The following is a 27,123-nucleotide window of genomic DNA, read 5'->3' on the forward strand; positions in this document are numbered from 1 at the left end:
AGAGACACTCAATAGACATTTACCCAAACAGAGACAATCAAGACAGACACCCACTCAACCACCACAACACAGCACAAACCACAGGACACATATCTCGCCTACACAGTGTCCCCCTCAACCTAAGCCACTAAGGCTAACCACCTTGCCTAATACAGTAATCATAGGTGACTCAATAGTGAGACACACAGATGTCCCACTCACTAGGTTGGACATGGAGGAGGTAACAGCCAGCTGTCTATCAGGTGCCAGAATCCAAAAAGTAGAGTTGTGCACCTACCATAAATGTAGATGTTAGAGTGTATTCACTGTTGTAGTCATTACACTTGGGTTATCCTGCCAGCAGGATAACCCAAGTGTAATGACCAACAGTGAAACACGATGAACATCATAACACACCCAGTCAGATCACTCCACAACAACTACAAGTATCACTCTGTCATTGTCCATGTGTGTGTGTGTGAATTACCCGAGATGCACCACCCTGGACTACATGAAAAGAGACATGGTGGAGCTCTCAGATTATGTGGGTCAGGCAGGTATGACAGTAGCCCTGAGCAGTATACTACTGTCACCCAGAATTACACCATAGTACAAACAACAAATGATAGACTTCAACAATTGGCTTACGTGTCTGGGGTCACTCTCATGGTATCCAGTATCTGTCTGCTTGGAATGACATGAATGACAGACTGCGATGGCTTACCAGAGATGGCCTGCATCTGTCACCCCTGGGTTTCCAGGTACTGGCCGTCTTGCCATCCCTATAGTGCCTTTTTAGGTGGTGTTACAAATCAAATTACCACTATAACAACTATTCATGTATGCAATCTGAAGGTCATGCCACTCAAAACTAGACATCTACATATCAAGATGCAACCACTCGAAGTACTCCTCAAAATGGAGAACATTGACATTTGTGCTGTAACGGAGACCTAGTTTACAGCAGCAGGCAGCAGCCCTGCACTACCAGGCTATAACTCATTCCACACCTGTCAGCCCCAACACATGGACCACAGCTCCAAAGGCAGTGGTGTCTCCATATTAATAATGAATATCCACATCTCCAAAGAAATATCCCAGCATAATGTATCTGAGATACTTCAGGTACAACTGACATTGGGTAATAGTGCAATCCAAGTCATAGCCTGCTATAGGTCCCCATCCATGCCCCTAGACTCTCAATCCACATTCCTCAACACCCTGGAATCTATCACAGTCCAACCCAACACTCTCATACTAGGAGAGTTCAACTACCCCTCCATCAACTGGGAAAGATACTCAAGCACCAATACACTGGCCCAATGCTTCCTGGAATTCATCAGTTCAAATGCCCTGGACCAGCTCATTCTGGCACCCAGTAGAGGAAGCAACATCCTTGACCTGTGCTGATCACTAACATATGGGATTGCTGCTTGACAACAGTAGTCAATCCCTACCTGGTCAGATCCAACCATAAAGTAATCGACACGGAAATCCACATCTCACTCACACCCACCGCAAAGGTATCCACCTTGAAAAACTTCTCCAAAGCTGACTTTGGACTCCTAAAAATGGAGGTAGCTAACTTCACAGCACCCATGCCAATGGAAAATACCTGCATGATAGCAGAATCATACACAAATGCACTGTACAAACATGTACATCAATGCATGGAACTAGCCATACCCAACAGAACAATGACACTCTCCTCCAAACACTGGAGGCCAATCTGGTGGTCCCCTGCCATTAACAACCTGTACAACAGAAGGAAAAAAAACTGTGGTAGAAAGAGGTGGAGTCCCAAGAGTGGTAAAATTCCCTTATTAGCCTCAACAACAACTTGAGATCGCTCATGAAATCATCTAAAGCCAGCTATGATGGCAGAATTACAGCAGACACTGACAACAAATCACAAATCCTTTGATATAGTTGTATCAAGAACCTCCACAGCAATACCCAGAAGTGTTCTGAGTTACTGCACAATGCCACCCCCTATACTGAGCCAACTGATATTGCCAACACATTCAGTGTCAGCTTTACCCCTCTCTATCCCCCTTAGGGGAACAATCAAAATGACAGATGAATGCAAGGCACCCAGGCTTACTGTCACCCAGGTTACACCTGCATTGTCCACGGGCACGAATAAAGCTTCCAGGGGACCCAAACTTATCCATGGCTGTGTTCTACATGAACTACAAAGATACCTGGCACATCTGTGTGTCCTGCTCAGTCACATAAACACAAAAATTATCCAGCACCAAAGAGGTTAGTAGAATATTCAATCCTTTATTGTGGCAACTCCAAAAATAAGAGCAAACTGGTTTTGGTAACAGCAATGCCTTCTTCAGTGCTGTAACACACAAAAATAATAGTTCATTTAAATAGTAAAACACATAAGAGTCATCTTCCTATTGGTTCATACCAAATTTAACCAAGCTCATTAAGGCCACGCTTAAACAATGCACCCAGCCTAACAATCCAACTTTATTCTTTTTTATTCAAAATGGTATGCCATCCTTCTTTACACATCTTATTGTCCTGGACTTTATCTACAATAGTGAAATTAAATCGAGCAGTGGTATGGGTCACTGTATGTTTAAATAATGAATTAGGCATTCTTTTATTTCTAATGTCAATGAGGTGTTCAGTAGTGTAGTCCCACACTCAATTCTCATTTCACCCATTATAAACATTCATCCCCCTTCAGTAAACAGCAGCTCACATTATTTGGTAACAAATTGGTGGGTAGTATTTCTTGTGGTCACTGTTCTGCATGTGCATATGTTTTAAAAGACTAAAAAGAATTCACCAGCAGCAATACTACTAAGATATATCAGATCCGGTCTTTTGGAAATTGTAGCAGTGACTGGGTCGTATATTTAACAACCTGTGTCTGCCTTTTATAGGAGACAAACATCTAGGCCACTGAGGTTTCGTATAACTGAACACCTCAGTGACATTAGAAGTAAAAGAATGTCTAATTCATTACTTAAACATACAATGACCCATACCACTGCTTGATTTAATTTCACTATTATAGATAAAGTCCAGAGCAATAAGATGTGTAAAGCAGGATGGCATACCATTTTGAATAAAAAAGAATCAAGTTGGATTGTTAGGCTGGGTGCTTTTAAGCCTGGCCTTAATGAACTTAGTTAAATTTGGTATGAACCAATAGGAAGGTGACTCTTATGTGTTTTACTATATAAATAAACTATTATTTTTGTGTATTACAGCACTGAACAAGGCATTACTATTGCCGAAACCAGCCTGCTCTTATTTTTGGAGTTGCCACAATAAATGATTGAATTTTCTTCTTACCTCCTTGGTGCCAAACAATGTGTGTTTATGGTTCAGTTGGTACAGTCCATGCACCTTGTTGTACTTATGTTGCCCTGTTCAGTCACAGCCACACCTCAGGCTTTGTCCCTCCCAAATGGTGTACTACTACAGTCATTCCTCTCCATAAAGGTGTGGCAACTACAGACCCTGGGAATTATCAGCTCATTACCCTGAGTCTGATATGTGCAGCAATGGAGCGCATCATCAGGGACCTGATCGACAGACATATAGGTAATCTCTTAACACTGGACCCCACACAGCTTGGCTTTGTGAAAGGGAGATCATGCCTGCTCAACCTGGTTGACTTCTTTGAGTCAGTCACCAGGGCTGTGTATGACAGTAAGGTATTGCATACAGCCTACAGCATTCTGGCCAAGGCTCTTGTTATCATTCCTCAGTCAAGAATTATTGATGAACCTACTAAACTAGGCATCAACCCCTATATTACTAGGGGGGTTGCAAATTGGCTCACAGATAGAACACACGGTGTGAAAGTAGCAAGCTCCATGTCAGACTTCCAGCCAGTCACAAGTGGGGTCTCACAGGGATCACTCTTGGGTACTCTCCTGTTCAGCATCTATTTCTCAGGAGTCCAGGCCAACACAAAGGAACTCTGGCTGACCAAGTTCACAGACAACTGCAAGGTGGGAGCCATCAACTCCACAAGTGATGCAGACATCCTACAGAAAGGCCTCACTGAGACCACAGATTGTTATGGAAACCATGGCCTGAAGCTTAACACCACAAAATGCATCAGCCCCTTTGGTAAAATCTCAGTTCCCACTAAGTACCACATCAATGGGAGTCCACTGAACACTGTAGGCATTATAAGAGATCTGGGGACAAAAGTTGAAAGCAACCTCTCCTTTAACCACCACCATTGCCACCGTGGTGAGGAAATCCTTTTATGTGGCACATCTCATTACCAAGGGGTTTGCATCGAGGAAGAAATAGGTAGTCGTTTCTGTGTACTCTTCCCTCATTAGACCAATCATCAAGTATAATGGCCCATTTGGCATGTACCTCACTAGACACCTGCAACAGCTGGAGAGGCCACAGAAGTACCTCACAATGAGGATCCTAGGCATTAAACCCATAGAACCCCTGCCTATCTAGTTATTTGTACTATAGTGCTACACAATTATTGCACGTGTTACAGAGCTTACTTGGCTGACAACTGGCCAAAGGTACTGATAAGGGGAATGACATCAGCAGGAGTGATAAAGTAGGGCACTGGGTGGGAAACTTATCAAAATACTTCTTCTTACAAACATACACACGCACTTTATTTGCCAGATCCAAGATTAGAACCCATCTAGCTAGTGATTTGTACTACAGTGTTATGCAGTTATCACGCATGCTACAGAGCTTACTGGGCTGACAACTGGTCAAAGGTGCCGATAAGGGGAATGACAGCAGGAATGATAAAATGGGGCACTGGGAAGTGTTGTGGGTGGGAATAGCCTAAAACTGTTTCAACTACAAACACACACACCCTCACTCTCACATACACAACTGTCACACATACACACACTTGCCAGTATTGAGATTAGAACCCTTACCTATCCAGTTATTTGTACTATACGCAGTTATCACACATGCTACAGAGCTTATAGGAGTGATCGGTGTCCAATGGTACTGCTAAGGTGAATGAAAGCAGCAGATCTTGTGAAGTAGGGCAATGTGAAGTGTACTGATTGGGAAGAGTCTCCTAATACTTGGACCTATGGAGACAAACACAGGCAGGTGATGTGATATTATAAACTCAACCTCAGTACTGTTACACAACGGGGCTCAGCTTTTAAAATGACACATGCAACTGTTTACAACTGGTATGCCACTGTCCACAGCAGGACATCACTGTATGCCATTCAGGATATCCGTGTGTGTGACTCGCTCTCTCTCTGCATTACTATCTGTCTCAGTTCCCCACATCTGTGTGTGTGCATGCTTGACATATGTTATCTGTTGCCCATATATATGTGTGTGTATCTCACTCAGTATATGCAGATATATCACATATGGACCACCAACAGCTAGCTGAGGGTAATCCTGTCTGATGTGTGTGTGTGGGGACAGTTGAGGTGTAGATAGCTGTCTGTATGCATGGACATATATACACAATAGTCATATATTCTGATGTGGGTTCCAACATGGCCTGTGATTCTCTAAGTGTAGAAGCATGCCCAGTGTGACCTTCTATAGTTACATTGGGACTCCATTCCAGAGATAGGTGTATTCCAGTCCAGGGGTTTTGTGTGCTACAGCTATACCTCTCAGGAGTACACAAGACTTTCCTCAGGGTACTTGTTTTGTTTAGCAGGCATTTTATGACATATCTGTAGTCTGAAACTACAATGTATTGTGTCATTACCTAGTGCCAGACATCCTCAGATCATCACAGTGTATGATGCACAGACCAATATTATAAGGGCAGCAATGTAAATTCTTGCCCAACAAGGCCATTTGTGAGGTGTGGCTATAGCCAGTGTAGTAATGACACATGGCTGTGTAAACAGACAAGCAACCTGGTGATATACTGTCTGGGGATCTCCTGCTTGTGTGATATCTTTCTAACCTAAGTTGTGTGGGCATACCTCTGACGTGGACATTTTTTGGCAGGTTGTCCAGGTGTTTGGCTAGAGGTTTCATCCTTTCTACGTAAACTTGTGTTTTTGTGGCAAGTTAGTCACATATAATTGAAGTGTGATATTACAAAATAATACAGACATTACCGTTTCAGAATACATAACCTTCAAACAATTCCCACTGCTGCAAACCCCTCATCCTACTAACTTCCTCAGTATGTAAGGCCAATATTTACATCACACGCCTATCATCGTGCCTTTGTTCCACTTTTATTTCTGCCCTTGTCCAGACATCTTGCTGTCAGAGGTTGAGTTATGAGCGTGCGTACAGAATGCATTCAACTGTGCAGACATATCCATTATTTGCAAAAGAAAACATAAGAAAAAAAGGATTATTGAGAATGACCACTGGCAACAGTACCACAAAGCACTTATATTCACAAAAGGCTTGGCACCTCTGCTACACATCCTTCAAGATGTCACTAATGTGTAGTATATTCCACACAGCACTGTGACTTCCAGGTATGTCAATGGCAGAGCAGTGGGTGTCACTGACATACATAACAGTTGGCACTGCAGTTAACTGCACTTGGCCCTGTCAAAGACAGCATTGTACCTAGGGCAGTACGAGACGACTGCCTGGAAAATGTGCTAGCCAGATCCAGACAGTATTAACCACACATACACATAGCTAATTGACCCCTGCATATTGTGGACATTCAACATGTTTTCATCTGTATTGGTACAGCCCTGCCAATGTGTGCTATGTTGCTATTTCCCTGTAGACATACATGTTAATGCATTTGTGTGGGTATACTGGGGGGCACACCTGTCAACTGTACACGTTTGCACAAACTGTGCTGAAATTTGCTTTACATTTTGGTTCCATTTACTATACTACTGTGCCCTGTCTTGGGGACTAAAGGCATATCAGTAAAGAGCCCAGGTCAGATTGTACTGGCATACATTTGAGTTTCAGACTTGTTACCCTTCATAGCCTTACTGCAAAACTGTGTGTCCTGCTGTGCTATCACTGTGCAAGTCTGCAGGGGCTTAAATTCAACATTGCCACCATTTGTGTGCCTTTACCAGACATGTCTCTGTGGTTTCCTACAGCTGACTTGCTGCGTGGGCGTGAGAGGTGGTTATGGGACCCCACCCGGACATCCATGCCTGTGACCTATGACCCCTCAGTTAGTTGTCCTCATACAGATACTGCAGTGGAATTTGCCACCTTGTGTAGTACTGCATAGTGTGTGTGGAGGCCAGTTTTGGCCAGACATTTCATGGTGTCCTACACAGCTGTCAGTTGTGTGCGGCTATTCAGTAGGCCACCCCATTCTCTTGCATGCATGCATTACCATAGATATGCTAGCAGAACATACTATTCCATTAATTTATTGTGAAGAAAACCGACTTACCTTGTGCTTGCAGCAGTTGCGAGAACGATGCTTGAGGGCCGCCTATGTTGGATGCACACATTACACTGCCTATAAATGGTAAATTACAGGTAACGTGATGTGTGTCATCCATTTTACTGTGTGTGCGAGTCAAAGAGAGGTGTCAGTCCCTGGGGTCCCTACAGTGTCAGTGTGTGTGCTATGCGTTGCCTCTTTGCCAAGGCTTGAGCATACTGGGTACGTCTCTGTCTGCCTACCGAAGCAGGCTTAGGGGCATACTCCTGCAAGTCCCTCTGTGCCTGTGGGGACCTCGGCAATGTTGGTGGTGGGACTGTGTGGCCCTTCCCCGTGCTGTTCCTGCTGCAGCTGTTTCCACAGGATCATACTCTGCAGCATGGCACATACTATGAACATAGTGGGCACATGTGGCTGGAGAGTACTGCAAGGCTCCACCAGACATGTCAAGGCAGCGGAACTATGACTTGAGCATCCCAAACACATGCTCTATAATGATCCCGGTTTGTGAGAATGTGCTTCATTATGACATTCTTGTGTGGGTGTGTGTGCATTTCTGATGGGTGTCATCATCCACGGCTCCAGTGCATAGCCAGCATCCCTCACCAGATGGCCATACGGGATGCCCCCACTGGCAAATGTCTGGTACATCTGTGAGGAATGCCAGATGTGGAAGTCTTAATAGCTTCCATGGCTGAAAGCACACACATTCACGATAACGCCCTGGCCATTTCACATGACCTGGCAGTTGATGGAGGGGAATCCCATGCGGTTTATGTAGACCCTACCCTGTTCAATGGGTGGTGCTTTGATGTACGTGCAGTCTATGGCACCCAGTGCCTCCAGGTATTCTGTTACATGGTAGAAGAGTCGCATATTGCTGGTCCTCTCCTTGTGGGTATTGGGGAAGTAAATGTGCTCACCGAGTGTGGTAGCATGGCATCCAGGAACTGGTGGAGTACCCTGGATGCAGATGCTTGTAAGACCCTCATAATGTCCCCAGTAGGTCTTTGGAAAGTACCTGTAGCTAGAATTCTTAAGGTTACGCATACCTTGGTATCCACTGGGATGGGTTCCCTTCTGTTGGTTCTAGCTCTGAGTTGAGGCCGACACAGCTCGGTGATTTGCTGAAGTATGTCTCTGTCCACCCTGTAGCGCTCTACTACCTCCAAATCATGTAGTCCCTGGTAAGTTACCCTGGGTCTGAACACTCCTCTCCTCCTCCTTGGTCTGTGGAGGTTGTCAGCATTATCCTCCTTTCTGCTGTCAGCCTCTAGCACATACTGATGGATCAAAGCAATGGCAGCCCAACATTTTTCCAGTTAAAATTCCCCTGCATGTATACACCAATGGTGCAGAGTTTGTGGGAAAAAAAACAGACTGCAAGGTGTTTCCATACTTTATACTGTTGTACTGCAGATGCTGCCTGTAGGATTGTCTGAATATGACACATTACAGCTGCCAGCTATATTACTCATGGCTTTGATTTGGCCACTGTGAGTGTTACAGGCATTGGTGGTAATTTGTGAATGATTGCCTTTATTCTGCTGTTGCCCTTTTTAATTATGTTTTACTTACATCTCCTCCCATCTTCAGCTATGCAGCCACCTGCCAGCTGTATTACTTTGAGCTTTGTATGGCCTATTGTGAGTTGCAAGAGTCCCATATTAGCAATTTCTACTTCATTTCTCCTTTATTGTGCTGCTGCCCTTTATTTCTTTTTTTTTTGGTTACATCTCCTCCCATTTTCAGCTATGAAGCCACCTGCCAGCTGTATTACTGAGTGCTTTCAATGGCCCATTGTGAGTTGCAGAATCCCATATTACTGATTTGTACTACATTTCCCTTGTTCTGCTATTTCCTTTTTTCTATATCCTTCCTGTTTATGCCCTGGGGCACGTTGCGCAAACCCGTTTAGCTAGTGTAAACAAATTCTAAGAAAAAAGGCCCTCCCCTGGATGCGAACACTCTTACTGTTTCTGTACTTAGATAAGCACAGCTGAGCTATCTGGGACACAGCCCCTCACTTAAGCTGTGCTTAGCTAAGCACAAACCTGGGAAACCGAGCTCTAATGTGCTTATAGCAAACATGACACACACCATTTTTATGTTAGTTGCTCCTCCTGCCTGCACGATGGCGTTAAGATCACCTACATGGTTAGGTGCAGTGTGACACTTAGAAGAATTTTGTGATTCAGTACAAGTCCCCTCATTAACATACCCCACTACCTTAATCCATAGTTACTGTACTACACAAGAGCCTTTTTCCCCTTAACAACCACTGTTCCCTGCCATTGTTTTGATTCTTCTTGCCATAGAGTATAATGGCAAAATGCAGGTTTCCCTTAAAACTGACTCTTCACATTTTATTCCCTACAATCCTATTTGCGCGGCGCTGCCCTATGCTTAAACAGCCAAGATTGGCCAAAAAATGTAAGTTCTCCATACCAATGGCCATATATTTGGCAATTGACATGCCTACAGATTAGGCTACATGCTTTTATTGCAGCAGTCATGGCTCCGTTTTCATTTTTGCAAAAATGTATTCGGCTAGTAGCCGAATAAATTTCTGCACCTTACAGTGTTCCTGCATGGTTACCCACCTGCTTCCTGGATCGCTAATTCACCTCATTTGCACAGTTTTCACCAGCAAATGAGGTAATTAGCATCCTGCACGGGTTTCTGTGCAGGAACAGTGTCAGCACGCTCGTGCACATCAAAACGGCACGTTCCTGGATTGCTCGGTGGCCATATTCCATGCAGGAGTGGCTACACTGCTCCTACATGGAAAATAACCCTTCGTGAATCCTGGGGTATCTCAAAATGTTCCATGACACCAAAATTTAATTTTCTAGAGTTATCAAGTAAAAAGTAATATCTGCAAATAAGTTAACCAGTTATAGCCTTGAATTTATGAATCCAGTAAGACAAAATCCGCAGAGTCCCTTCAAAGTTACAGTAAGCAAAGCGTCGTACACAGTCTAAGAAAAAAAAAAAACACTAAAACTTTCCACCAGGAGTTCTCAGTGGAATAAATATACAAAAATACTCCCTAGATATGAAATAATATGAACCCAGTACTGGTATTAACCGTTACTAAACTTAAACTTACAACTTAAACTTAAAAATAATAAAGCTGTCCACTCAAACAAATCTCTTAAACTTAGTAAATAAAGTAAAAATCCAATCCAGGACATGTTGAATTCACAATTCCTTTATTAGTAAGCACAGACAAGTGAGGAACTGCAAATTAAAACTGAAGTTTTAAGTTTACCAGTAGTAGGTTCATATTGTTTCAAATCTGGGGAATAATTTTGTACAGTTATTCCACTGAGAACACCAGATGGAAAGTGTCTTACAGTGTTTGGCTTGGAATTCATGAATCCCTTACTTTCTTTGTTAATTGCCCGAAATATAAAGAAAATTACAAAGGTAGCAGAAGAAATCCTTCTTTCTCTGTTCAAATACAGCTTGCCAATGAGGAGCCCAGCCCACATCTCCTTTATTAACTCAATTATTCTATCAGGAGACACAAATGCTACCGTTGTTCCACAAAGGGAGCTGCAAGCTGCAATTCTATTGGTAGAATGCATTCTCTGCAGCAATACTGACCAACAACAGCTGTGTTTTCTTACACGCCACTTCCCTCTGAATCATAACTGCCCTGTTAATGGTGTCAAATGCTTGCCTCCCCTCCTCAAAACCATTCTGATGCTAGTGAGAATCCTGGTCATTTTCAGATTATTTTCAGCCATAAAGCAGTACATAATGACAAGGATGAATACAATGCAGAATTTAGCATGGTCAGACAGCACATTTTTTTTTGAGACGGAATGAAGAACAATCTGGAGACAACAAGATAGACATGGAGACAGCATGCAGATTTTATACATTTGCTGGAAGTCAGAACCTTTGAACCGTGATGCAGAATTGTCCTACTTAGCCACTATGCTTATAAAAGGAGCCCCCCCCCAAAGGTATGGTACTGCCGACTTATGGATTTGGGCCTACTTGTCACAGAAGTAAAACTGGCAAGGGATAAAACACAGCAACACAAAAGATGCAAAAATAATAAATAGTTTTATGCTGGAAATGATAAGTTTCTTTATTTGAATGCCTGTGACATCAGTGGGAACTAGGAACACTGGGACTTTATGATTTTGAGTTATGGTACTAAGAAGTTAACCCACTGCCATGCCATCAGATACCAGGCCTTATTATGGTTTGTGAATCTGAGCACACGATTAGTGAGAAGGCCTGATGCACACCTTGCAAAGTCTTGTTAGAGAAACAGAGAGGAAAACAACTGCACATGATATGCAACCTACAATAAATGGCACCAAAGGGTCATTGAATGCACTCACAAAAGGTAAATGAAGCAAACAGACATGATTCACCTATCTGAGGATCATCAGAATGACCAAGTTCAGCTGAAGTCTCATGAAAGAACTAGTAAGTGCTTCACAGTTGATCACACTACTTTGTTTCATGTGGAAGGCATATCTGAAGGTTACAAAAAGGGGACATGGACAGAAAGAAACTAAAGAATACCAGACATAAAGCCACAAAGAATAAAACATTTAACTTTGGCATAATGAAATTCTGGGTAAAGCTAAACCATTCTGAATTATATAACACACATCTGCATGTATTTCCTGTAATTCTTTGTATTATGGGATATGAGTTTTGTGATTTCAGAATTAGTATGTCTGGCCAATGCCTTGTGGAGCAACCGGAGTCACTTCAAAGTTCAATGAAACACAACAGTTACTATTTTGGCAGAAGTGCAGAAACGAAATGAGTAAACTAGTAAGCACCTAGAACACATTTTAGTGTAGAACTCAGTGACCTGCATAAATACAGAAAGCTCTGCTACAATGTAAATAAAGTAATGAGATAAAGTAATAACAGGAGAAATTAAAATTACTGTTACTTGCACCCAAAAACTTGAAGACATCAGTTACTCACCACAGCATATGCAAAAAGAAAGACAGTGTCTAGCACACCCAGGAAGAGTGTTGCTCCTTCTGTGTTCAGGAACAAATGGTTGGTGGCCCATACCTGTACAGGAGGGACAGACATACTTTTAGATTCATGCTCATTTTAACTAATATATAACATTTCATTCATAATGAAACAACAAGGAAAGTACATCTAACAGTGCTGCAGATGTAGATAAAACAATCACCTTTAAACCATTACTTAAACTCATTTCTCCCATACGCTTCTCTCTTTTTACTTGCAGCTATCATTTCTACTTTCCTTTCCTACAGTTCTCTCTTCATTCATCCATATTTACCAATCAATGCCTTTAAATTCATCTCTTAAAAGCATGAGAGCAAAAAATGTCTACAAACCTCTCCCTAGCTGCATAACTAATGTTCAATATGTGAGTGACTAACACTCAAAAGGGCAGTCACTAAATATCAAGCTTGAAAATGTAATGCAACAATGATATTCAATTAATACTGGTTGTTTCACTATTAAGAGTTTTTCTAGGGTGGCAAAACTCCACTGCACCCGTCCCACCTGACACCTAAATATACCAACTTTGAGACTGCTGTATCTGAGGGAAGAGAGATTTCAGCTGCATCCCAGGGAGAGGAGAGCTTTCAGCTGCACTGCAATATCAATCTTTTAATACAAAAAGGAGGAATCGTACATTAAAAAGTCACTTATTAATGTACTGCACTTGCAATGAAGCTTGGCACTCCTTGTTTTTTGTACCACACTGTAGACCACACAAAGAGGGAAGGAGTGCATTATGTACATGCATGGGGAGGAATAGAGGCATCTATGGCCATATGTCACACTACCACAATACTACAGCACACACCTGGCCCCGGCACAACTGTCTCACTTTCTCTTTTTAGTGAACAGGGTTGATGGCACTGCACAGTAAAGCAGAAAGTCATACTACCACACTATGTTTTTATGAATAGGGTGAATGGCAAGGCACAGTACAGTAGAATACCATACTACCACACTAATTTTAATGTAATAATAATATGCACACCAAGCCTTACTGCACTGTGCAAGACTTGCAAGATGAGAATTTTATGAACTGAGCACACCCTTCCTGATGGCCCTGGCATGCTTCAGTATGGATTAATGCATTTATGGCTTCACAAAGACTGTGTTTATGAATCCCACCCCAAAGAGAGTGATGCAAGGATGGTTCAAAGCAGCTGGTCAAAACAGATGTTAACTGAGTTATAAAATGCTCCAACTGTAATGCTGTTATATAGAGCAAGTACAATACCCTATACATCATGGGTCATTGTAAACGCATGTTCATTATGAGTCATCAAAATACATTGCCTTACCAGACATTACAAGAACCTGTCTATTGTGAGACACTATAAAAGCCTGTCCATTACCTCTTCAGGGTAGAATTCAGGAACAGATGCATTCTGAATAGCTGGAGTCCACTGATTAGAAAGGCTGACCTTCACATTGCTAAAAGTCTTTCTTGATGAGTGAAGCAAAGCATAACTGAAACAAAACAGTAAACAAAAACATTAATGGATATGAAAAACAGATGGTAATTTCATTAACAAGATACAGCTTACCTACTCATGCATTCCATTATTTCTTCAATAGTGCACACACCTTCTCACTACCACTTATTAGTAAACTTAGGCAAATGGTTTAGAAGGAAACCAAATCAAAAAGTTGCATTTATGTCCTGTAGTGCAGAACATAATGATTCACATTAGAATAAGCACAATATCAATTCAGAAGCAAACATTTAATAGGAGAGAAAAAAAAAAACTTGCTTTTCCCCTTTGTTACCTCAGCAGGTAAAGCACACTTTTTAAATCCTTCATGACCCTAATCAATACATTAAAGCACTGACATGGTATGACAGTTTCTGGCAGATACATACAGCCACAGGTTTAATGTCCCAGAATTCCAGTGCATCACCACTTATGCACATATAATAACTCCTCCTCGCTTCCTCTTTTTCTCCTCACACCTCCTCTAAAATTCTTTCCACCACTCTCACCTATAGCATCCTCGCACCGTTTTCTTCACTAAAATTACTATATATAGATGTGTCCTCTTGTACACACTATAAACGCACAACTGAACATTTGCTCTTCTTGTTCCTCATTTGTATTTCTTATGATTTACATAGTATTTTACATCAACTGACTTTCTTTAAAATGCTTTAAAAGATGGTTCTCACCCCATCTCTAAAATTCTTATTCTCTTACCAGGAGGAACATAAAACCTTTCTGTAATCCATAAAAAGCCAAAGTAAGTTCTTCTGAAGTCTGTAAAAAAGCCAGAGTAACTGTAACAATGGGCTTGGCTTTCTCAGCCCATTTTCATTAGTCATCCTGGTTATCAAATTAAAGAAATCACATCTCATTTACTTGGAAAAAACAAATTTAATTCATCTATACCATTCTGTAGATCTTGGGTTCACGGTATGCTGCATTTGTTAATGTAGTTATTCACTTATCTGACAACCAGGTAGCTATACTGCCCTCAGCGGCCTTTTACACATAAGCCAGGTGAAAGGCAATGCAAACAACTTAACACAGAATGGCAAAAACAAATAACTAACAAGCAAAGCTATTATAACAATATTCTTGTAAACAACATGCTTGGATCCAAAACAAAATGGCTTTAATACCCATAAGAGAGTAGAAGGAATATGGAATCCAGCACAACAATCTTTTGTACTGGACAGTTTAACTTCATTATTACAGCAAGCATGGCCCACCCATAGATATCTCCACCCTTCCACCTCCATCTCATAAAACAGAAGAATGTTTTCAAGTCCCAGATCTATACTGCTTCCGAGACAGGGCTTCGAGAAAGCAGACCATCCCACTCTAGTTCCTTTAATATTACTGACACAAAAGATTCACTGCACTGTTCAGTTTTAAAAGGAAGTCTACTCAGAACAGTGTGCTTTGGAAACAAATTAAAGTAGCTCCAAAATCCCAAGACCACTCATTGGTCCAGACTTCCTCAGTTGTGTAGACAAAGCACAAGTTCACGTATTAAATGTCTCCATTTCATGGTCTTCTTAAATCAAATAATAACACCGTTTCCACCACCACTGCCTTATCCAAGACAATCTCCTTTACCATCATTTACACAGAACCACCATAATTACATCCATCATAACTACAGCTACCAGCATCATCATGGTTGTCCCCACCTCACATCATATCTACCACCATTACCAGCACTAGTGATCACCCCCATCACAGCCACCATCACTACAACCACCAGCATTACTGCTACCACCATCTCAGTCACACTCCACTCATTTACTAAAATTAGCACTGCCACCACCATCATCAGAATGAATCTTTGTCATCTCCATCACACCCATCAGTGCCACAACCATCACAGTTAACAGTATCAGTTCAACCACTATTACCACTCTAATCACATTCACCTCCACTACTGGCACAAGTGCAACCACCACTACAACCACCATCATCACTGTTACCACAACCAGATCTCTCTACATTACCAGCATTGATACTACCCCCACCACCATCATCATAGCAACCATCAGCATCATCACCACTACAATGAGCTCACACAAATCCACCTCCAATACCAGCATCAGTACTACCACCATCACAGCCATGCTCACTACTGCAACCACCAGCAACATTACTTTCACATGGCACAATCATAAATCATCATTAGAACCAATCACTGCCACCTCCATTACACCTACCAGTCGAACAACAATCAGGGTCACCACCATCACTATAACTAGCAGCAACAAGGTTACCAACATTTCAACCACACTTCACCCAATTTCCAGAACCAGTACTACCACATTCAGTCACCATTATTTGTCACTGCTATCACCACCTACATCACATCTGTTTCTATTCCCGGCACCACTACAGGTACCATCACCACATCCATGATGACCAGCACCATTAAAAGCACCATATTACCAAAGTCACCACTATCAGTACAACCACCAGTATCATCACTGGTGCCACCACCTCAGTCACATCCACCTTCACCACCAGCACCATTAAAAGCATCAGTACTATTACTACTATCACAGTCACCTCCGTTAGAACCAACCACTGTCACCATCATCTCAATCACATCTGCCTCCATTACAGCACTACAGTTACCATCTCCATTACAACTCACTATTACCATCATCTTAAACTTATCCAACTTTACTGCTAGTACCATTACAATCACCAATACTACCAGTATCAAAATCACCACCAGCATTACAACCAACATATCTCCACAGTCTACCCCATCATCAGTGCCATAAGCATCACCACAGCACTAACAGATTGTTCTTTATAGTTTTTCTACACATTTTTTCCCATTCTTACATTTCTAAAAGTCATGTTTTCAGCTTAAACCATTTAAATCATGTATCCTTTTCAGTTTTATCCCTTGGCATTTTCATGCATCTCCAAAAACACTATCTTCTGCTCAACAGGTACAGAAACTGAAGGCACCAAAAGGATATTTGACACCCTAATGTATGTAATGCCACCTCTGTTAGTCAAGTCAGTGTTTAAAAATCATTTCAAATGTTTTCACATTATTACCACTCTGATAAAACCCTCTGTCTAAATTGCAGTCACGGACCATCTTCTTTACAAAACTATATTTAGAAGGCCTTAGTTAACCTACCACAGCCAACCTAAGGTGATACTCCTAAGTGCATTACATGACCTAATTCCCTGTATTACAGAATTTCCACCTGCCCTTGTGCTGTAGGGCAAAAAACGGTCAACTCTGCTATAGGGCATCAACCTTGCCCTGTGCAGCAAGACTTCCATATGTTCTTGTGCTGAACGTTTCTCTCTGTTCTTGTCTTGAGATCTCTCTGTCTCATTGTTTTGTTCCTGTGCATCATTGAAACAGCTGTACCTGATGTACTGGGGCTATCATTCCGAGGTACATCGACTATGCCTGTTTCACAGTAAAGGCCTTCTAATGAAGACAGCTGCTCATTGTGGTACAGGATATCCTTACAACCCAATAAAAATCCTAACAATTTTTAGGAGCACCTTTTCTGCAAACCTTCTCAGGCACTGAATTTGTACCCCATAGTCTAAAAGCCCACTTGTGCAACACAACTGCACTGTAGATTAGACCTATCAACAGAAAAATGAGCAAGCCTAAAGTCAGTACCTGTCTGTTAGAAACATTATGTATGATTTGTCCTCCTTGATGTCAAATCCTAGCCTTACATCTGGTCTCTTCTTCACACACTGGACATCTCTAATCCAGGGCTATCCAGGGCTAAGCTTTTGTGTTTCCTGCAGGCCTAGTTCACCCTGAATAGGAAATACTTGGCTTGGCAATTGTAGTCACATGCTCTAAAACAGCTTTGGGTTAACAGCTGCAAGATAAAAAGCAGAACATACTGTTCACAAAACCTATTCAAGGGGAAACAAGCCAACCTCTGTTTATTTTTCAAGATCTTTCATGTCCAGTTGCTTATCTATCAACAAGCAGTTATCTAGGTTGGGCTACTATTATCCCACTGCAATCATCAATGGTGCTGGACTATAGCTATTCAGATTTTGTTCAACCTACTTTTCAAATCAAGTTACAGGTTGTAACAGTCCACAGACTAGTTCGGTAACACAACCATAAGAAAATAAGGTAAATGGAAACAATAAGTGGTCAGCAAGAGTTCACTGATGGCTACAGCTTGTTTGTATATGCAGATTGCTTCTCTCACCATCTCCCATTATCCACAAATTTCTTAGGACATTTCTGCTTACATCACTCTTCCAGCCATTTCCTCATGTATCTCATTCCATGTCATCATCACTCCCTATTTAAATAAACTGAGATGTTTCAAGTTACAAGCATTACTTCATCACTTACATCTCATGGAAACACTTTACTGATGTCCCACTCATTAAATGACAAATTTACATAATCATTTAGCCAGATAAAAACAGAGAAATTTGGAAATGGACTAGGTTTTTCTTTAGTCAGTAAAGATTTACCTAGAAAACGTGAGAAGGAAGACTACAAAGTGATGATGCGTATAATGCGAGAGGTGTGCCCTACAATCAAACCATCTAACAGGACGAGATGTTGCATCCATCGCTAAGGATTCCTTCAAATGGCTTACAGCTAAGCAGGTGTCCAGGTTACGGTGCCAAAAGCCTAAAATATACAAAGGAAAACGTTCAGTACATTTTCTTAGGAAAATTTATACATCTTAGTTTATCAAGAATGAGCCAACAACAACATTACTACTTTTTTGTGTTAACTGGGAATAGTTGTTTAAATCTGGTACATGTAGTCTTCAAACTGACTCTTCCACGCTGCCATTGAATAAAACTCCTAACACTCTTCCACACTGCCAATGAATAAAACTCCCAACACTCCTAACATTTTTCTAAGAGCAAAATTCCCCACCAGCAAGACAGTCCAGGAATGAAAAATGCAAGACAAGAAGAGCTTCCGTAGTTTAATAAAACACAGCAAAATTGACAAAATTGAGCGCTTTTGTATTAAAAAAACTTCAGCAGAATCTGTTACAAAAGCACGAACACAAAGTTTAAATACCCCTCCCTATAATCTCATGACAGTTTGCATCATCAATGCACTTACATCCAGAAAAAAGCATGCCTTAAAGCAACATGTTACAAGATAAAACTTAAAAAAAAATATTATGTTATCTGCTAGTTTTCAAATATAAAATGAAAATAAAAATAATCCTTGTCCAACAAAAAAAGTTTATATATATATATATATATATATATATATATATATATATATATATATATAGTATGTTGAAATGCTCCACGGTGGTGGTGCTGCGGTAGTGCTGTCGCCTCACTGTAAGACGCTGTCCGGTTTGACTCTCAGTTACAGCGTCTTCTGCGTGGAGACATGCGTGAATGGGCGTACCTTCGTTGAAGGTTGTGCGTTAGGGCTGGCAACTCAGCACGTAAATCTCAACTGCCAATCATTAGCGGACCGGAGTTCCACTCTGGCGACCCCTAACCGGGAAAAGCAGAAAGACACACACACATAGCATGTTGAAATGCACAGAACAGCAGCACCTAGTTACACGGATTTAAGTTTTAAAACATAAGCTATCGACACCACTTCATTGAGACCAGGAGGATTAGTAGCATTTAATCTAAACTGCCAACGCAGTCCCCTTTCTTCCAATTTATCCTCCCATGGTCCCCCTCTAAGGTCTTGTAACACTTGTTCCAAAACAAAAAAATCAAAAACTGTGATTGGAGTACTCTATAATGTGTTTAGCAAAGGCATTTTTACTATCCAGTTTTCTAATATCAGCTTTGTGTTCATATATACGCTCTTTGATTTTCCTCTTTGTCTTGCCTATATAAAAACTTTTACACAATTGACATACAGCAGCATAAACCACCCCCATACTGTTGCAGTTACAAAAATTCCTAGATCTAATTGTCATTTGATTTAACACCAGGTTATCACCTTCCAGTATGTCATTACAGTAATTGCAAAAGCCACATTTATAGGTGCCAACCCTTTTGTTACTGTGTCCATATTCACAGTGGACAGATGTATGCTCAAGATAATTTTTAATGGTCTTGCTCCTTCTAAAGACCACGGTTGGATGGTTCCCTATTTTGTCTCAGAATTCTTTAAACAAAGAAAAATCTGCCAGTTTTTGATCAATACCCCCTAATCTGAGGGGCCTCATTGCAAAACTCTGTAACAAAGGCTTTTTGCATAATAGACCCATCCACTTGTTTCCTAGAAAATGCACCTGTGGCCAAAGTGGAGGTGGGGTGTACAACGGGTACTATATCTCCCTTCATTCTTTTCTCCATGATATTATCCCAAATCGTGGCAACTGTGCCCTCGGGATACCCCCTCTTGAGTAACATGCCACAGTGTCTCACACATTCTTCCATGAAATGGTTGTGAAAGGAAACCTTTCTGGCCACTCTAATATAGTGACCTTTGATGATTCCTAATTTTTGATGGAAAGGATGGATGCTCTCAAAATGTAATAAGTTGTTGCTGTATGTGGGCTTTCTGTAAATTGTTCTAGCCCATTGATCATTCTGATAATCTTTAAAAATAGTAACATCCAAATAATTGGTACTTTCCAACTGAATGGTGTAAGTAAACCTCAAAAAAGATGTAGAGGAATGAATAAATTCCCAGATCTCCTCTGGGGGTATATCCCAGACGATAAAAATATTGTCCATAAAATGGAGATATAACTTCCAAGGATTAACCTCATAGTGTCTGAAAAGAACATGTTGTTCCCATTGCAGCAATACTATGTTAGCAAATATGAGGAATTTTTGTAACTGCAACAGTATGGGGGTGGTTTATGCTGCTGTATGTCAACTGTGTAAAAGTTTTTATATAGGCAAGACAAAGAGGAAAATCAAAGAGCGTATATATGAACACAAAGCTGACATTAGAAAACTGGATAGTAAAAATGCCCTTGCTAAACACATTACAGAGTACCCCAGTCAGTTCGATTTTTTGTTTTGGAACAAGCGTTACAAGACCATAGAGGGGGGACCATGGGTGGATAAATTGGAAGAAAGGGAACTGCGTTGGCAGTTTAGATTAAATGCTACTAATCCTCTTGGCCTCAACGAAGGGGTGTTTTAAAACTTAAATCTTATACGCAGTAGCTAGGTGCTGTTGTTCTGTGCATTTCAACATACTATATATACAAAAAAACTTGTTTGATTCTCGGTTGGAGTGCAGGGAGTGTCTTCTGTGTGGAGTCTGCATGTCTTCCCCGCGGTTGGGTGGCGTTCGAAAGACATGCGTAAATGGGCGTGCCTTCGCTGAAGGTTGGACGTCGAGCTGGCACCTCGGTGTTTGTGAAAATCTACTGCCAATCATTAGCGGACTGGAGTTCCGCTGTGTCGACCCCTAACCGGGAAAAGCTGAAAGACAAACAACAACAAGTTGGCCAAGGATTATTTTTATTTTCATTTTATATTTGAAAACTAGCAGATAAAAAAAAAAAAAAAAAAAAAAAAAAAAAGATGTTAAAGTTTTAACTTGTAATATGTTGTTGCTTTACGGCATGCTTTTTTCTACAAATGAGTGCATTGGTGATGCAAACTGTCATGTGATTATAGGAAGGGGTCTTTAAACGGGGGTCTGTGCTTTTGTAACAGATTCTGAAGTATTTTTATATGAACACTCTCAAGCTTGTCAATTTTGCTGTGTTTTATTAAAGTACTGGAAGATCTTCTTGGCCTGCATTTTTCATTCCTGGGCTGTCTTTGCTGGTTGTTGAATTTTGCTGGATTTGGTCTTTTTATTTTGGTTATCCTCATTTTTCTAAGAGCATCTTGGTGGCTCCTTGTAGAGTGCGTGTCATTCTTCTACATCACTCCCCCAAATCTGATATTAGCATGTGTTATGACCTATGGTTACTTTTTCAGAACAGATTCATGAGTAGGAAAAGACTAGTGCACAAAAAAACACTTCTCAATACTACCGACACTTTTTTAAAAAATTTAAATAAGACAAATGGGAAATGCAGCACAGCAGGATTTCAACATAGCCAGCTAGTCATGAAAACAAAGCTTGCTGCATGCCACAGTCAGAAGTGAAATATTACTGGCCAATGAAGCAAATGAACAACAGCTAATAACTTGCTCATCTAAAACCTTTTCAGAATACAGTTTAATTGAATGGAGCCATTATTAGATGAAAACAAGCAAAATACTATATTTTAAACAGGAAGCAGAAGGACACTTCCCATACTATATAAATATACACAGACTGGTTCATATCAAAAGAACGAACGCTTGTTTCACCGACGCTCAGAATATCGAAATGAAAAGATCGACAACGAGAAGACCGACGGAACAATAGCGACGCGGAGGTAAGCGGAATGGGGAAAGGATGTGTATGTATGCGGTAGTGACGGACGTCAGGGTGCAAGTAAGGTAAGTGTGCGATTGTGACAGTCTGTGGGGATGGGGTGGCTTAAGTGAGTTAGGGTTAGGGCTCGGGTCAGGTAAGTGTGTAGTAGAGATATCTTTTGGGTTAGGGGTGGGTTAAGTGAGTTAGGGTTAGGGCGCGGGTCGGGTGAGTGTGCGATAGTGACGGACCTTAGGGTTAGGGTTTGGGTTAGGGTTGTCGATAGGTATGTATGGTTTACTGCTGGTTTGTTAGGGTTTTGGTTTGCTTGTGTTGTGTGTGTGGTGTTTGGTGTGGGGATTTGTTTAGTTTGTTAATTGTTGTTGTTGTGGTGTGGAGTGTATGAGGTGTTGTGCTTGTGAACTGTCGGTGGTTTCAGTTGTCGGTCTTCTCGTTGTCTATCTTTTCATTTTGATATTCTGAGCGTCGGTGAAACAAGCGTTCGTTCTTTTGATATGAACCCACACAGACATATATACTCATGCATTTGTATACATTTAAACAAAAATATACATAAGTATATATTTGTTCAACTATGTATATATGCACACAAGTGCAAAACAGTTTACATATTTTAATGATCTATACATAAATATATGTGAGTACATTCTTATGCCTGTGCAAAGCTGTTTAAGTGTAACTTTGTCATCTTTCCCCCCCATTTCTTACCTTGTTGTCATTGGACCTGAATTCAGATGACATTACTGCTGACTGATGTAGCTGGTTAATACTCCACGACCCATTACGATGTGAAAGGCAAAACGGAATGTTAAAGGAATACAGCAGGAAGGAAGGAAGACAACATTCGCAGATGCTAAATGTTCCACATGCCCCATACAAAGCAGTTTTGGGAAGGATGCCCCTGTAACAAAAGTACAGAAATCAAGTAGTTTTATAGCACAGCATCAGTTTCCAGCAAGGTCAGTGACACACTTAACTGTATTACAGAAGCTACAGAAGCTACCTGTTAGGCACAGGTAATACATCTCACTCGTATTGTAATAATAATAATAACAATAATAATGTGCTATTTCGCTATCACACACTTCCACACAAAGTAAAACTATTGAGGATGTATCAAAGCAGCTACAAATCTCTATGATAAATGCTATTTAAATTTAAGTGAAAAGTAACTGCATGACTCTTCTGATGTAGCATGCTCATGCACAAGATGAATGGATGAAATTTTTTTTTTTCGTCTTGTCAGCAGTTAAGCGCTGGAATGGATAATCATAGGCTGCTCTTAAATAGTATCTTAATGAAAAAAAAAGCCATTTCATTTTGCTGCACATTACATTAAACTGTATACACTCTTTTTGCTTCTCATTTCGGAAGGCTACATGACACACTGCGATTGAGCGATATACACAATAGCAGCTGACACCATTCGTACTCAAGCTTTCAGATACAGGATATGCTTCTTCCTGGCAGGCCTAAGTCAGTACAGGTTCAGAATTTTATCAGCCTACAGAAAAACAGAATATGAAATTCAAGTCATTGCGGATAGCAGTAACAGAGTGGCAGAGCCAGGATAGGATAACTGTATCAAGTTCCACTCACAAAAAGGGCCCAGAATCACAAGCCATGCACGTAACAAATACCATATGGAACACAGCATAACAGCTGGTACGGCTGCATTTGCTGGGGAAGATGTCCTTCACAAAGAAGCAAACTGAGGATTTTGCTAACTATTTTGTTCAGTATGACTGACAATTGGAAGGGAAGGAGAATATGGCAGAGGAACAGTAGTGCTCAAAAGGTGATGGAGAATACACACAGCATCTCTTGCAAATAGCACAAAGTGAATATAATGGAGTACTTTCAAGGAACACAATTTTACAAGGGCTAAAAAAATGATTCACTGATGACAGCAGGACTAATAATAAAAAAAAAAAAAAAAAAAAAATACATTCAGCATATTTTAAAAACTGACTACGTCCACGATGAGACATACAGGCATTCTGGGATTTATGTAAAACCCAAACAAAGAAGAATGATCACCCAAGTTCAACCGAAACCAGCAAATAAATATTACTGCAAAACAGGCAAAGCAACAGATGTAGGGGGTGTACTTAGCAAATTTACAGATTCATTTATATGTTTAGTACCCAAATATCCTTAATACCACCAAGTTATCTCTTCATACAGTATACATTAGAAAAAAAACACAAAGTAGTTGTACAGAGGCACTGTTACCACCAGAACCAAACTTAACTGCTCCTGGCCTGTATCTGGTATAGGTAAATAGGTTTTTACCAGGCAATAGACCATTTAAGCCTAACCAGTACAATCCCACTGGTACACCCCCAATAGTTACTCCTTTCTACACAGGTTGCTAGTAGACAGCAAACCAGATAAGCATTTTCACAACTAACCACTGCAATCTCACTGGTATACCCAACTAGGTACTCCTCTTTAAGAACATAGGGCTAGGCCTGGCTATGTTGTAGTTCTCTATTAATTCATCCACATTAGATTTGCGGATAATAAGCGTCTGTTTCATAGGTAGGGAATATTTATGTTGTAATGCAGATTTAGGTCCATTGATCAAATACCTGTGTTACAACCAGTTTTACGTATATGCAGTTGGTCAAACAAAGTCTTCTGCAGCTTTCTAGGCCAGACATCATTCACCTACAGGAGTTGAAAGGAGATGCAGGAGAGAGACAGTGCTTTTAGATGCTCACTGTAACTGCGGGAGTTCATACCAAAGATGTTTTTAGTGCAGAACTGCTGGGATTTTTTCAAGTTGGGTTAGGTTTTTTCGATAGGTGCATACCAAGAAAGCGTGCCCGATGAGGGGAATGATAAGCTGTTGTGATCCAGAGGAGATGCCCTTTGTAATCAGCTAGGCAAAGCAGAAGATAGCTTTCCTAAGGACAGGGGATACGTGGTGGTTAAAGGGGAATTCATTATCCACAAAGACGTCTAGGTATTTTTTTTTTTTTTTTTTTTAAGAAGGTGTTGCTTATACTGTAGGAGTGCCACACTCCCAGCCTCCTAAACTGTATGATGCTACATCGTTTGGTGTTCAGCTTTAGAGCACTATCATAACAGCCCAACTCTGTCTTCTGAATTTGCTCTCTTGGAGGATCAAAGTGTCTTCAAGGGAGTTGAGAATAGCTCAAAGCTTGCAGTTATCCACAAACTTGGTCACTCAGAGAGGCCTTTAACATTAAATTTGACATCTAGGGGTCCTAAAATACAGCACTTCAGTACCCCACTGGTGACAAGTCTTAAGGGGAACAGTTTGCCATTAACTCTAAGAGTACTTTCCAGTCAGCCTGCCAGCTGGGCAATCGAGTGAGATCCCCAGTTATTTATATCGATTTTGACCAGCTTTTAATGATGACCGAGCAGGGCCTAGAGTCAAAAGTCTTAGCTAAACAGAACAAAACTGTCTGCATGGAGTTATCCCATCTAAATGCTTATTATTTTATTTCCATCCGTTTACCACTGTAGAATGCTTATCCAAATGGACCACTTTCAGGTCCATCTGGGAGATTAAAGACAATCCAAATACAATTGTTGATAGAATGCAAAGGTTAGGAGATGCGAACATTATACAAGTTATGTGTTTTAAAACTGGCAAAAGAAAAAAAAAATGTTCACTGAATATAACAAATTGTGTTGGACGTTTATGCAGTAACATGCCAGGAGAAGTTACTAAATACAAGCATAGTTGATTACAGTGTATGTTAAATATTTATACTTACAGTCACACCTTCTTCTTTCGGCTGCTCCCATTAGGGGTCGCCACAGCAGATCAACTGTTTCCATTTCTTCCTGTCCTCTGCATCTTGCTCTGTCACACCACCCATCTGCACGTCCTCTCTCACCACATCCATAAACCTTATCTTAGGCCTTCCTCTTTTCCTGTTACCTGGCAGCTTCATCCTTAGCATTTTTTTCCCCCCAATATACTCTGCATCCCTCCTCAGCACATGTCCTAACCAACGTAATCTTGCCTCTCTGGCTTTGTCTCCAAACCTTCCAACCTGAGCTGACCCTCTAATATACTTATTCCTAATCCTGTCCACCCTCATCACACCCAGTGCAAATCTTAATATCTTCAACTCTGCCATGTCAAGCTCTGACTCCTGCCTTTTTGTCAATGCCACTGTCTTCAACCCATATAACATAGATGGTCTCACTACCCTCTTGTAGACCTTCCCTTTCACTCTTACTGGTACTAGTCTGTCACAAATCACTCCTGACACTCTTCTCCACCCACTCCATCCTGCCTGTTCTCTCTTCTTCACCTCTCTTCCACACTCACCATTACTCTGTACTACTGATCCCAAGTATTTAAACTCATCCACCTTCGCCACCTCTACTCCCTGCATCTTCACCATTCCTCTATCCTCCCTCTCATTCACACACATATATTCTGCCTTTATCCTGCTGACCTTCATTCCTCTTCTCTCTACAGCATATCTCCACCTCTCCAGGGTCTCCTCCACCTGTTCCCTACTCTCGCTACAGATCACTTTCTTTGTGATACGTTTCCCTCAACCAGGACAATGACACAATATTCTACATATCTTTATAAATCAGTAAACAAGACTTCATACCATATCCTAGCCAACTACAGAACCCCATCCTTACTCCAGCAAATTATAAAACGTATCAACCAACGTTCCTTTCTTATAGGAGACTTTAAATTATGCCTCCATAAATTTGCAAATTACACCTCTACAAATAAATACTTGCAGTGTTTCGTTGACTTCATCAATGCAAGTCCCTTCTAACAAAACAGTAACCTCCCCCACCAAAATGCACCAACATACTTGATGTCCATTACCCTCATAAACACAAACAGTTTAATCCTCAGCTGGTTAGATCAGACAACTGTGCTGTTTTTTCCACCATATATTTCCAGTACAGGTCAACCACCAACCCAA

At 41.0% G+C, this 27,123-nt stretch overlaps 1 protein-coding gene across 1 annotated transcript in view; it reads right to left on the reverse strand.

Annotated features, from left to right (window-relative positions):
• SLC37A3 (solute carrier family 37 member 3) overlaps positions 1-27,123 on the reverse strand; it is a 737,607-nt gene that overhangs the window by 657,274 nt on the left and 53,210 nt on the right. The window contains exons 2-5 of the mRNA XM_044088481.1: positions 22,889-23,081; positions 18,313-18,475; positions 13,705-13,819; positions 12,293-12,385 (exon numbers count right to left, since the gene is read on the reverse strand). Coding sequence (XP_043944416.1) covers positions 12,293-12,385; positions 13,705-13,819; positions 18,313-18,413 — 309 coding nt within the window. The 5' untranslated portion in view covers positions 18,414-18,475; positions 22,889-23,081. The remainder of the gene's footprint in view (positions 1-12,292; positions 12,386-13,704; positions 13,820-18,312; positions 18,476-22,888; positions 23,082-27,123) is intronic.

Source organism: Protopterus annectens, chromosome 11.part0, assembly GCF_019279795.1.
Source record: "Protopterus annectens isolate FY-2018-M chromosome 11.part0, PAN1.0, whole genome shotgun sequence".
NCBI lineage: Eukaryota > Metazoa > Chordata > Ceratodontiformes > Protopteridae > Protopterus > Protopterus annectens.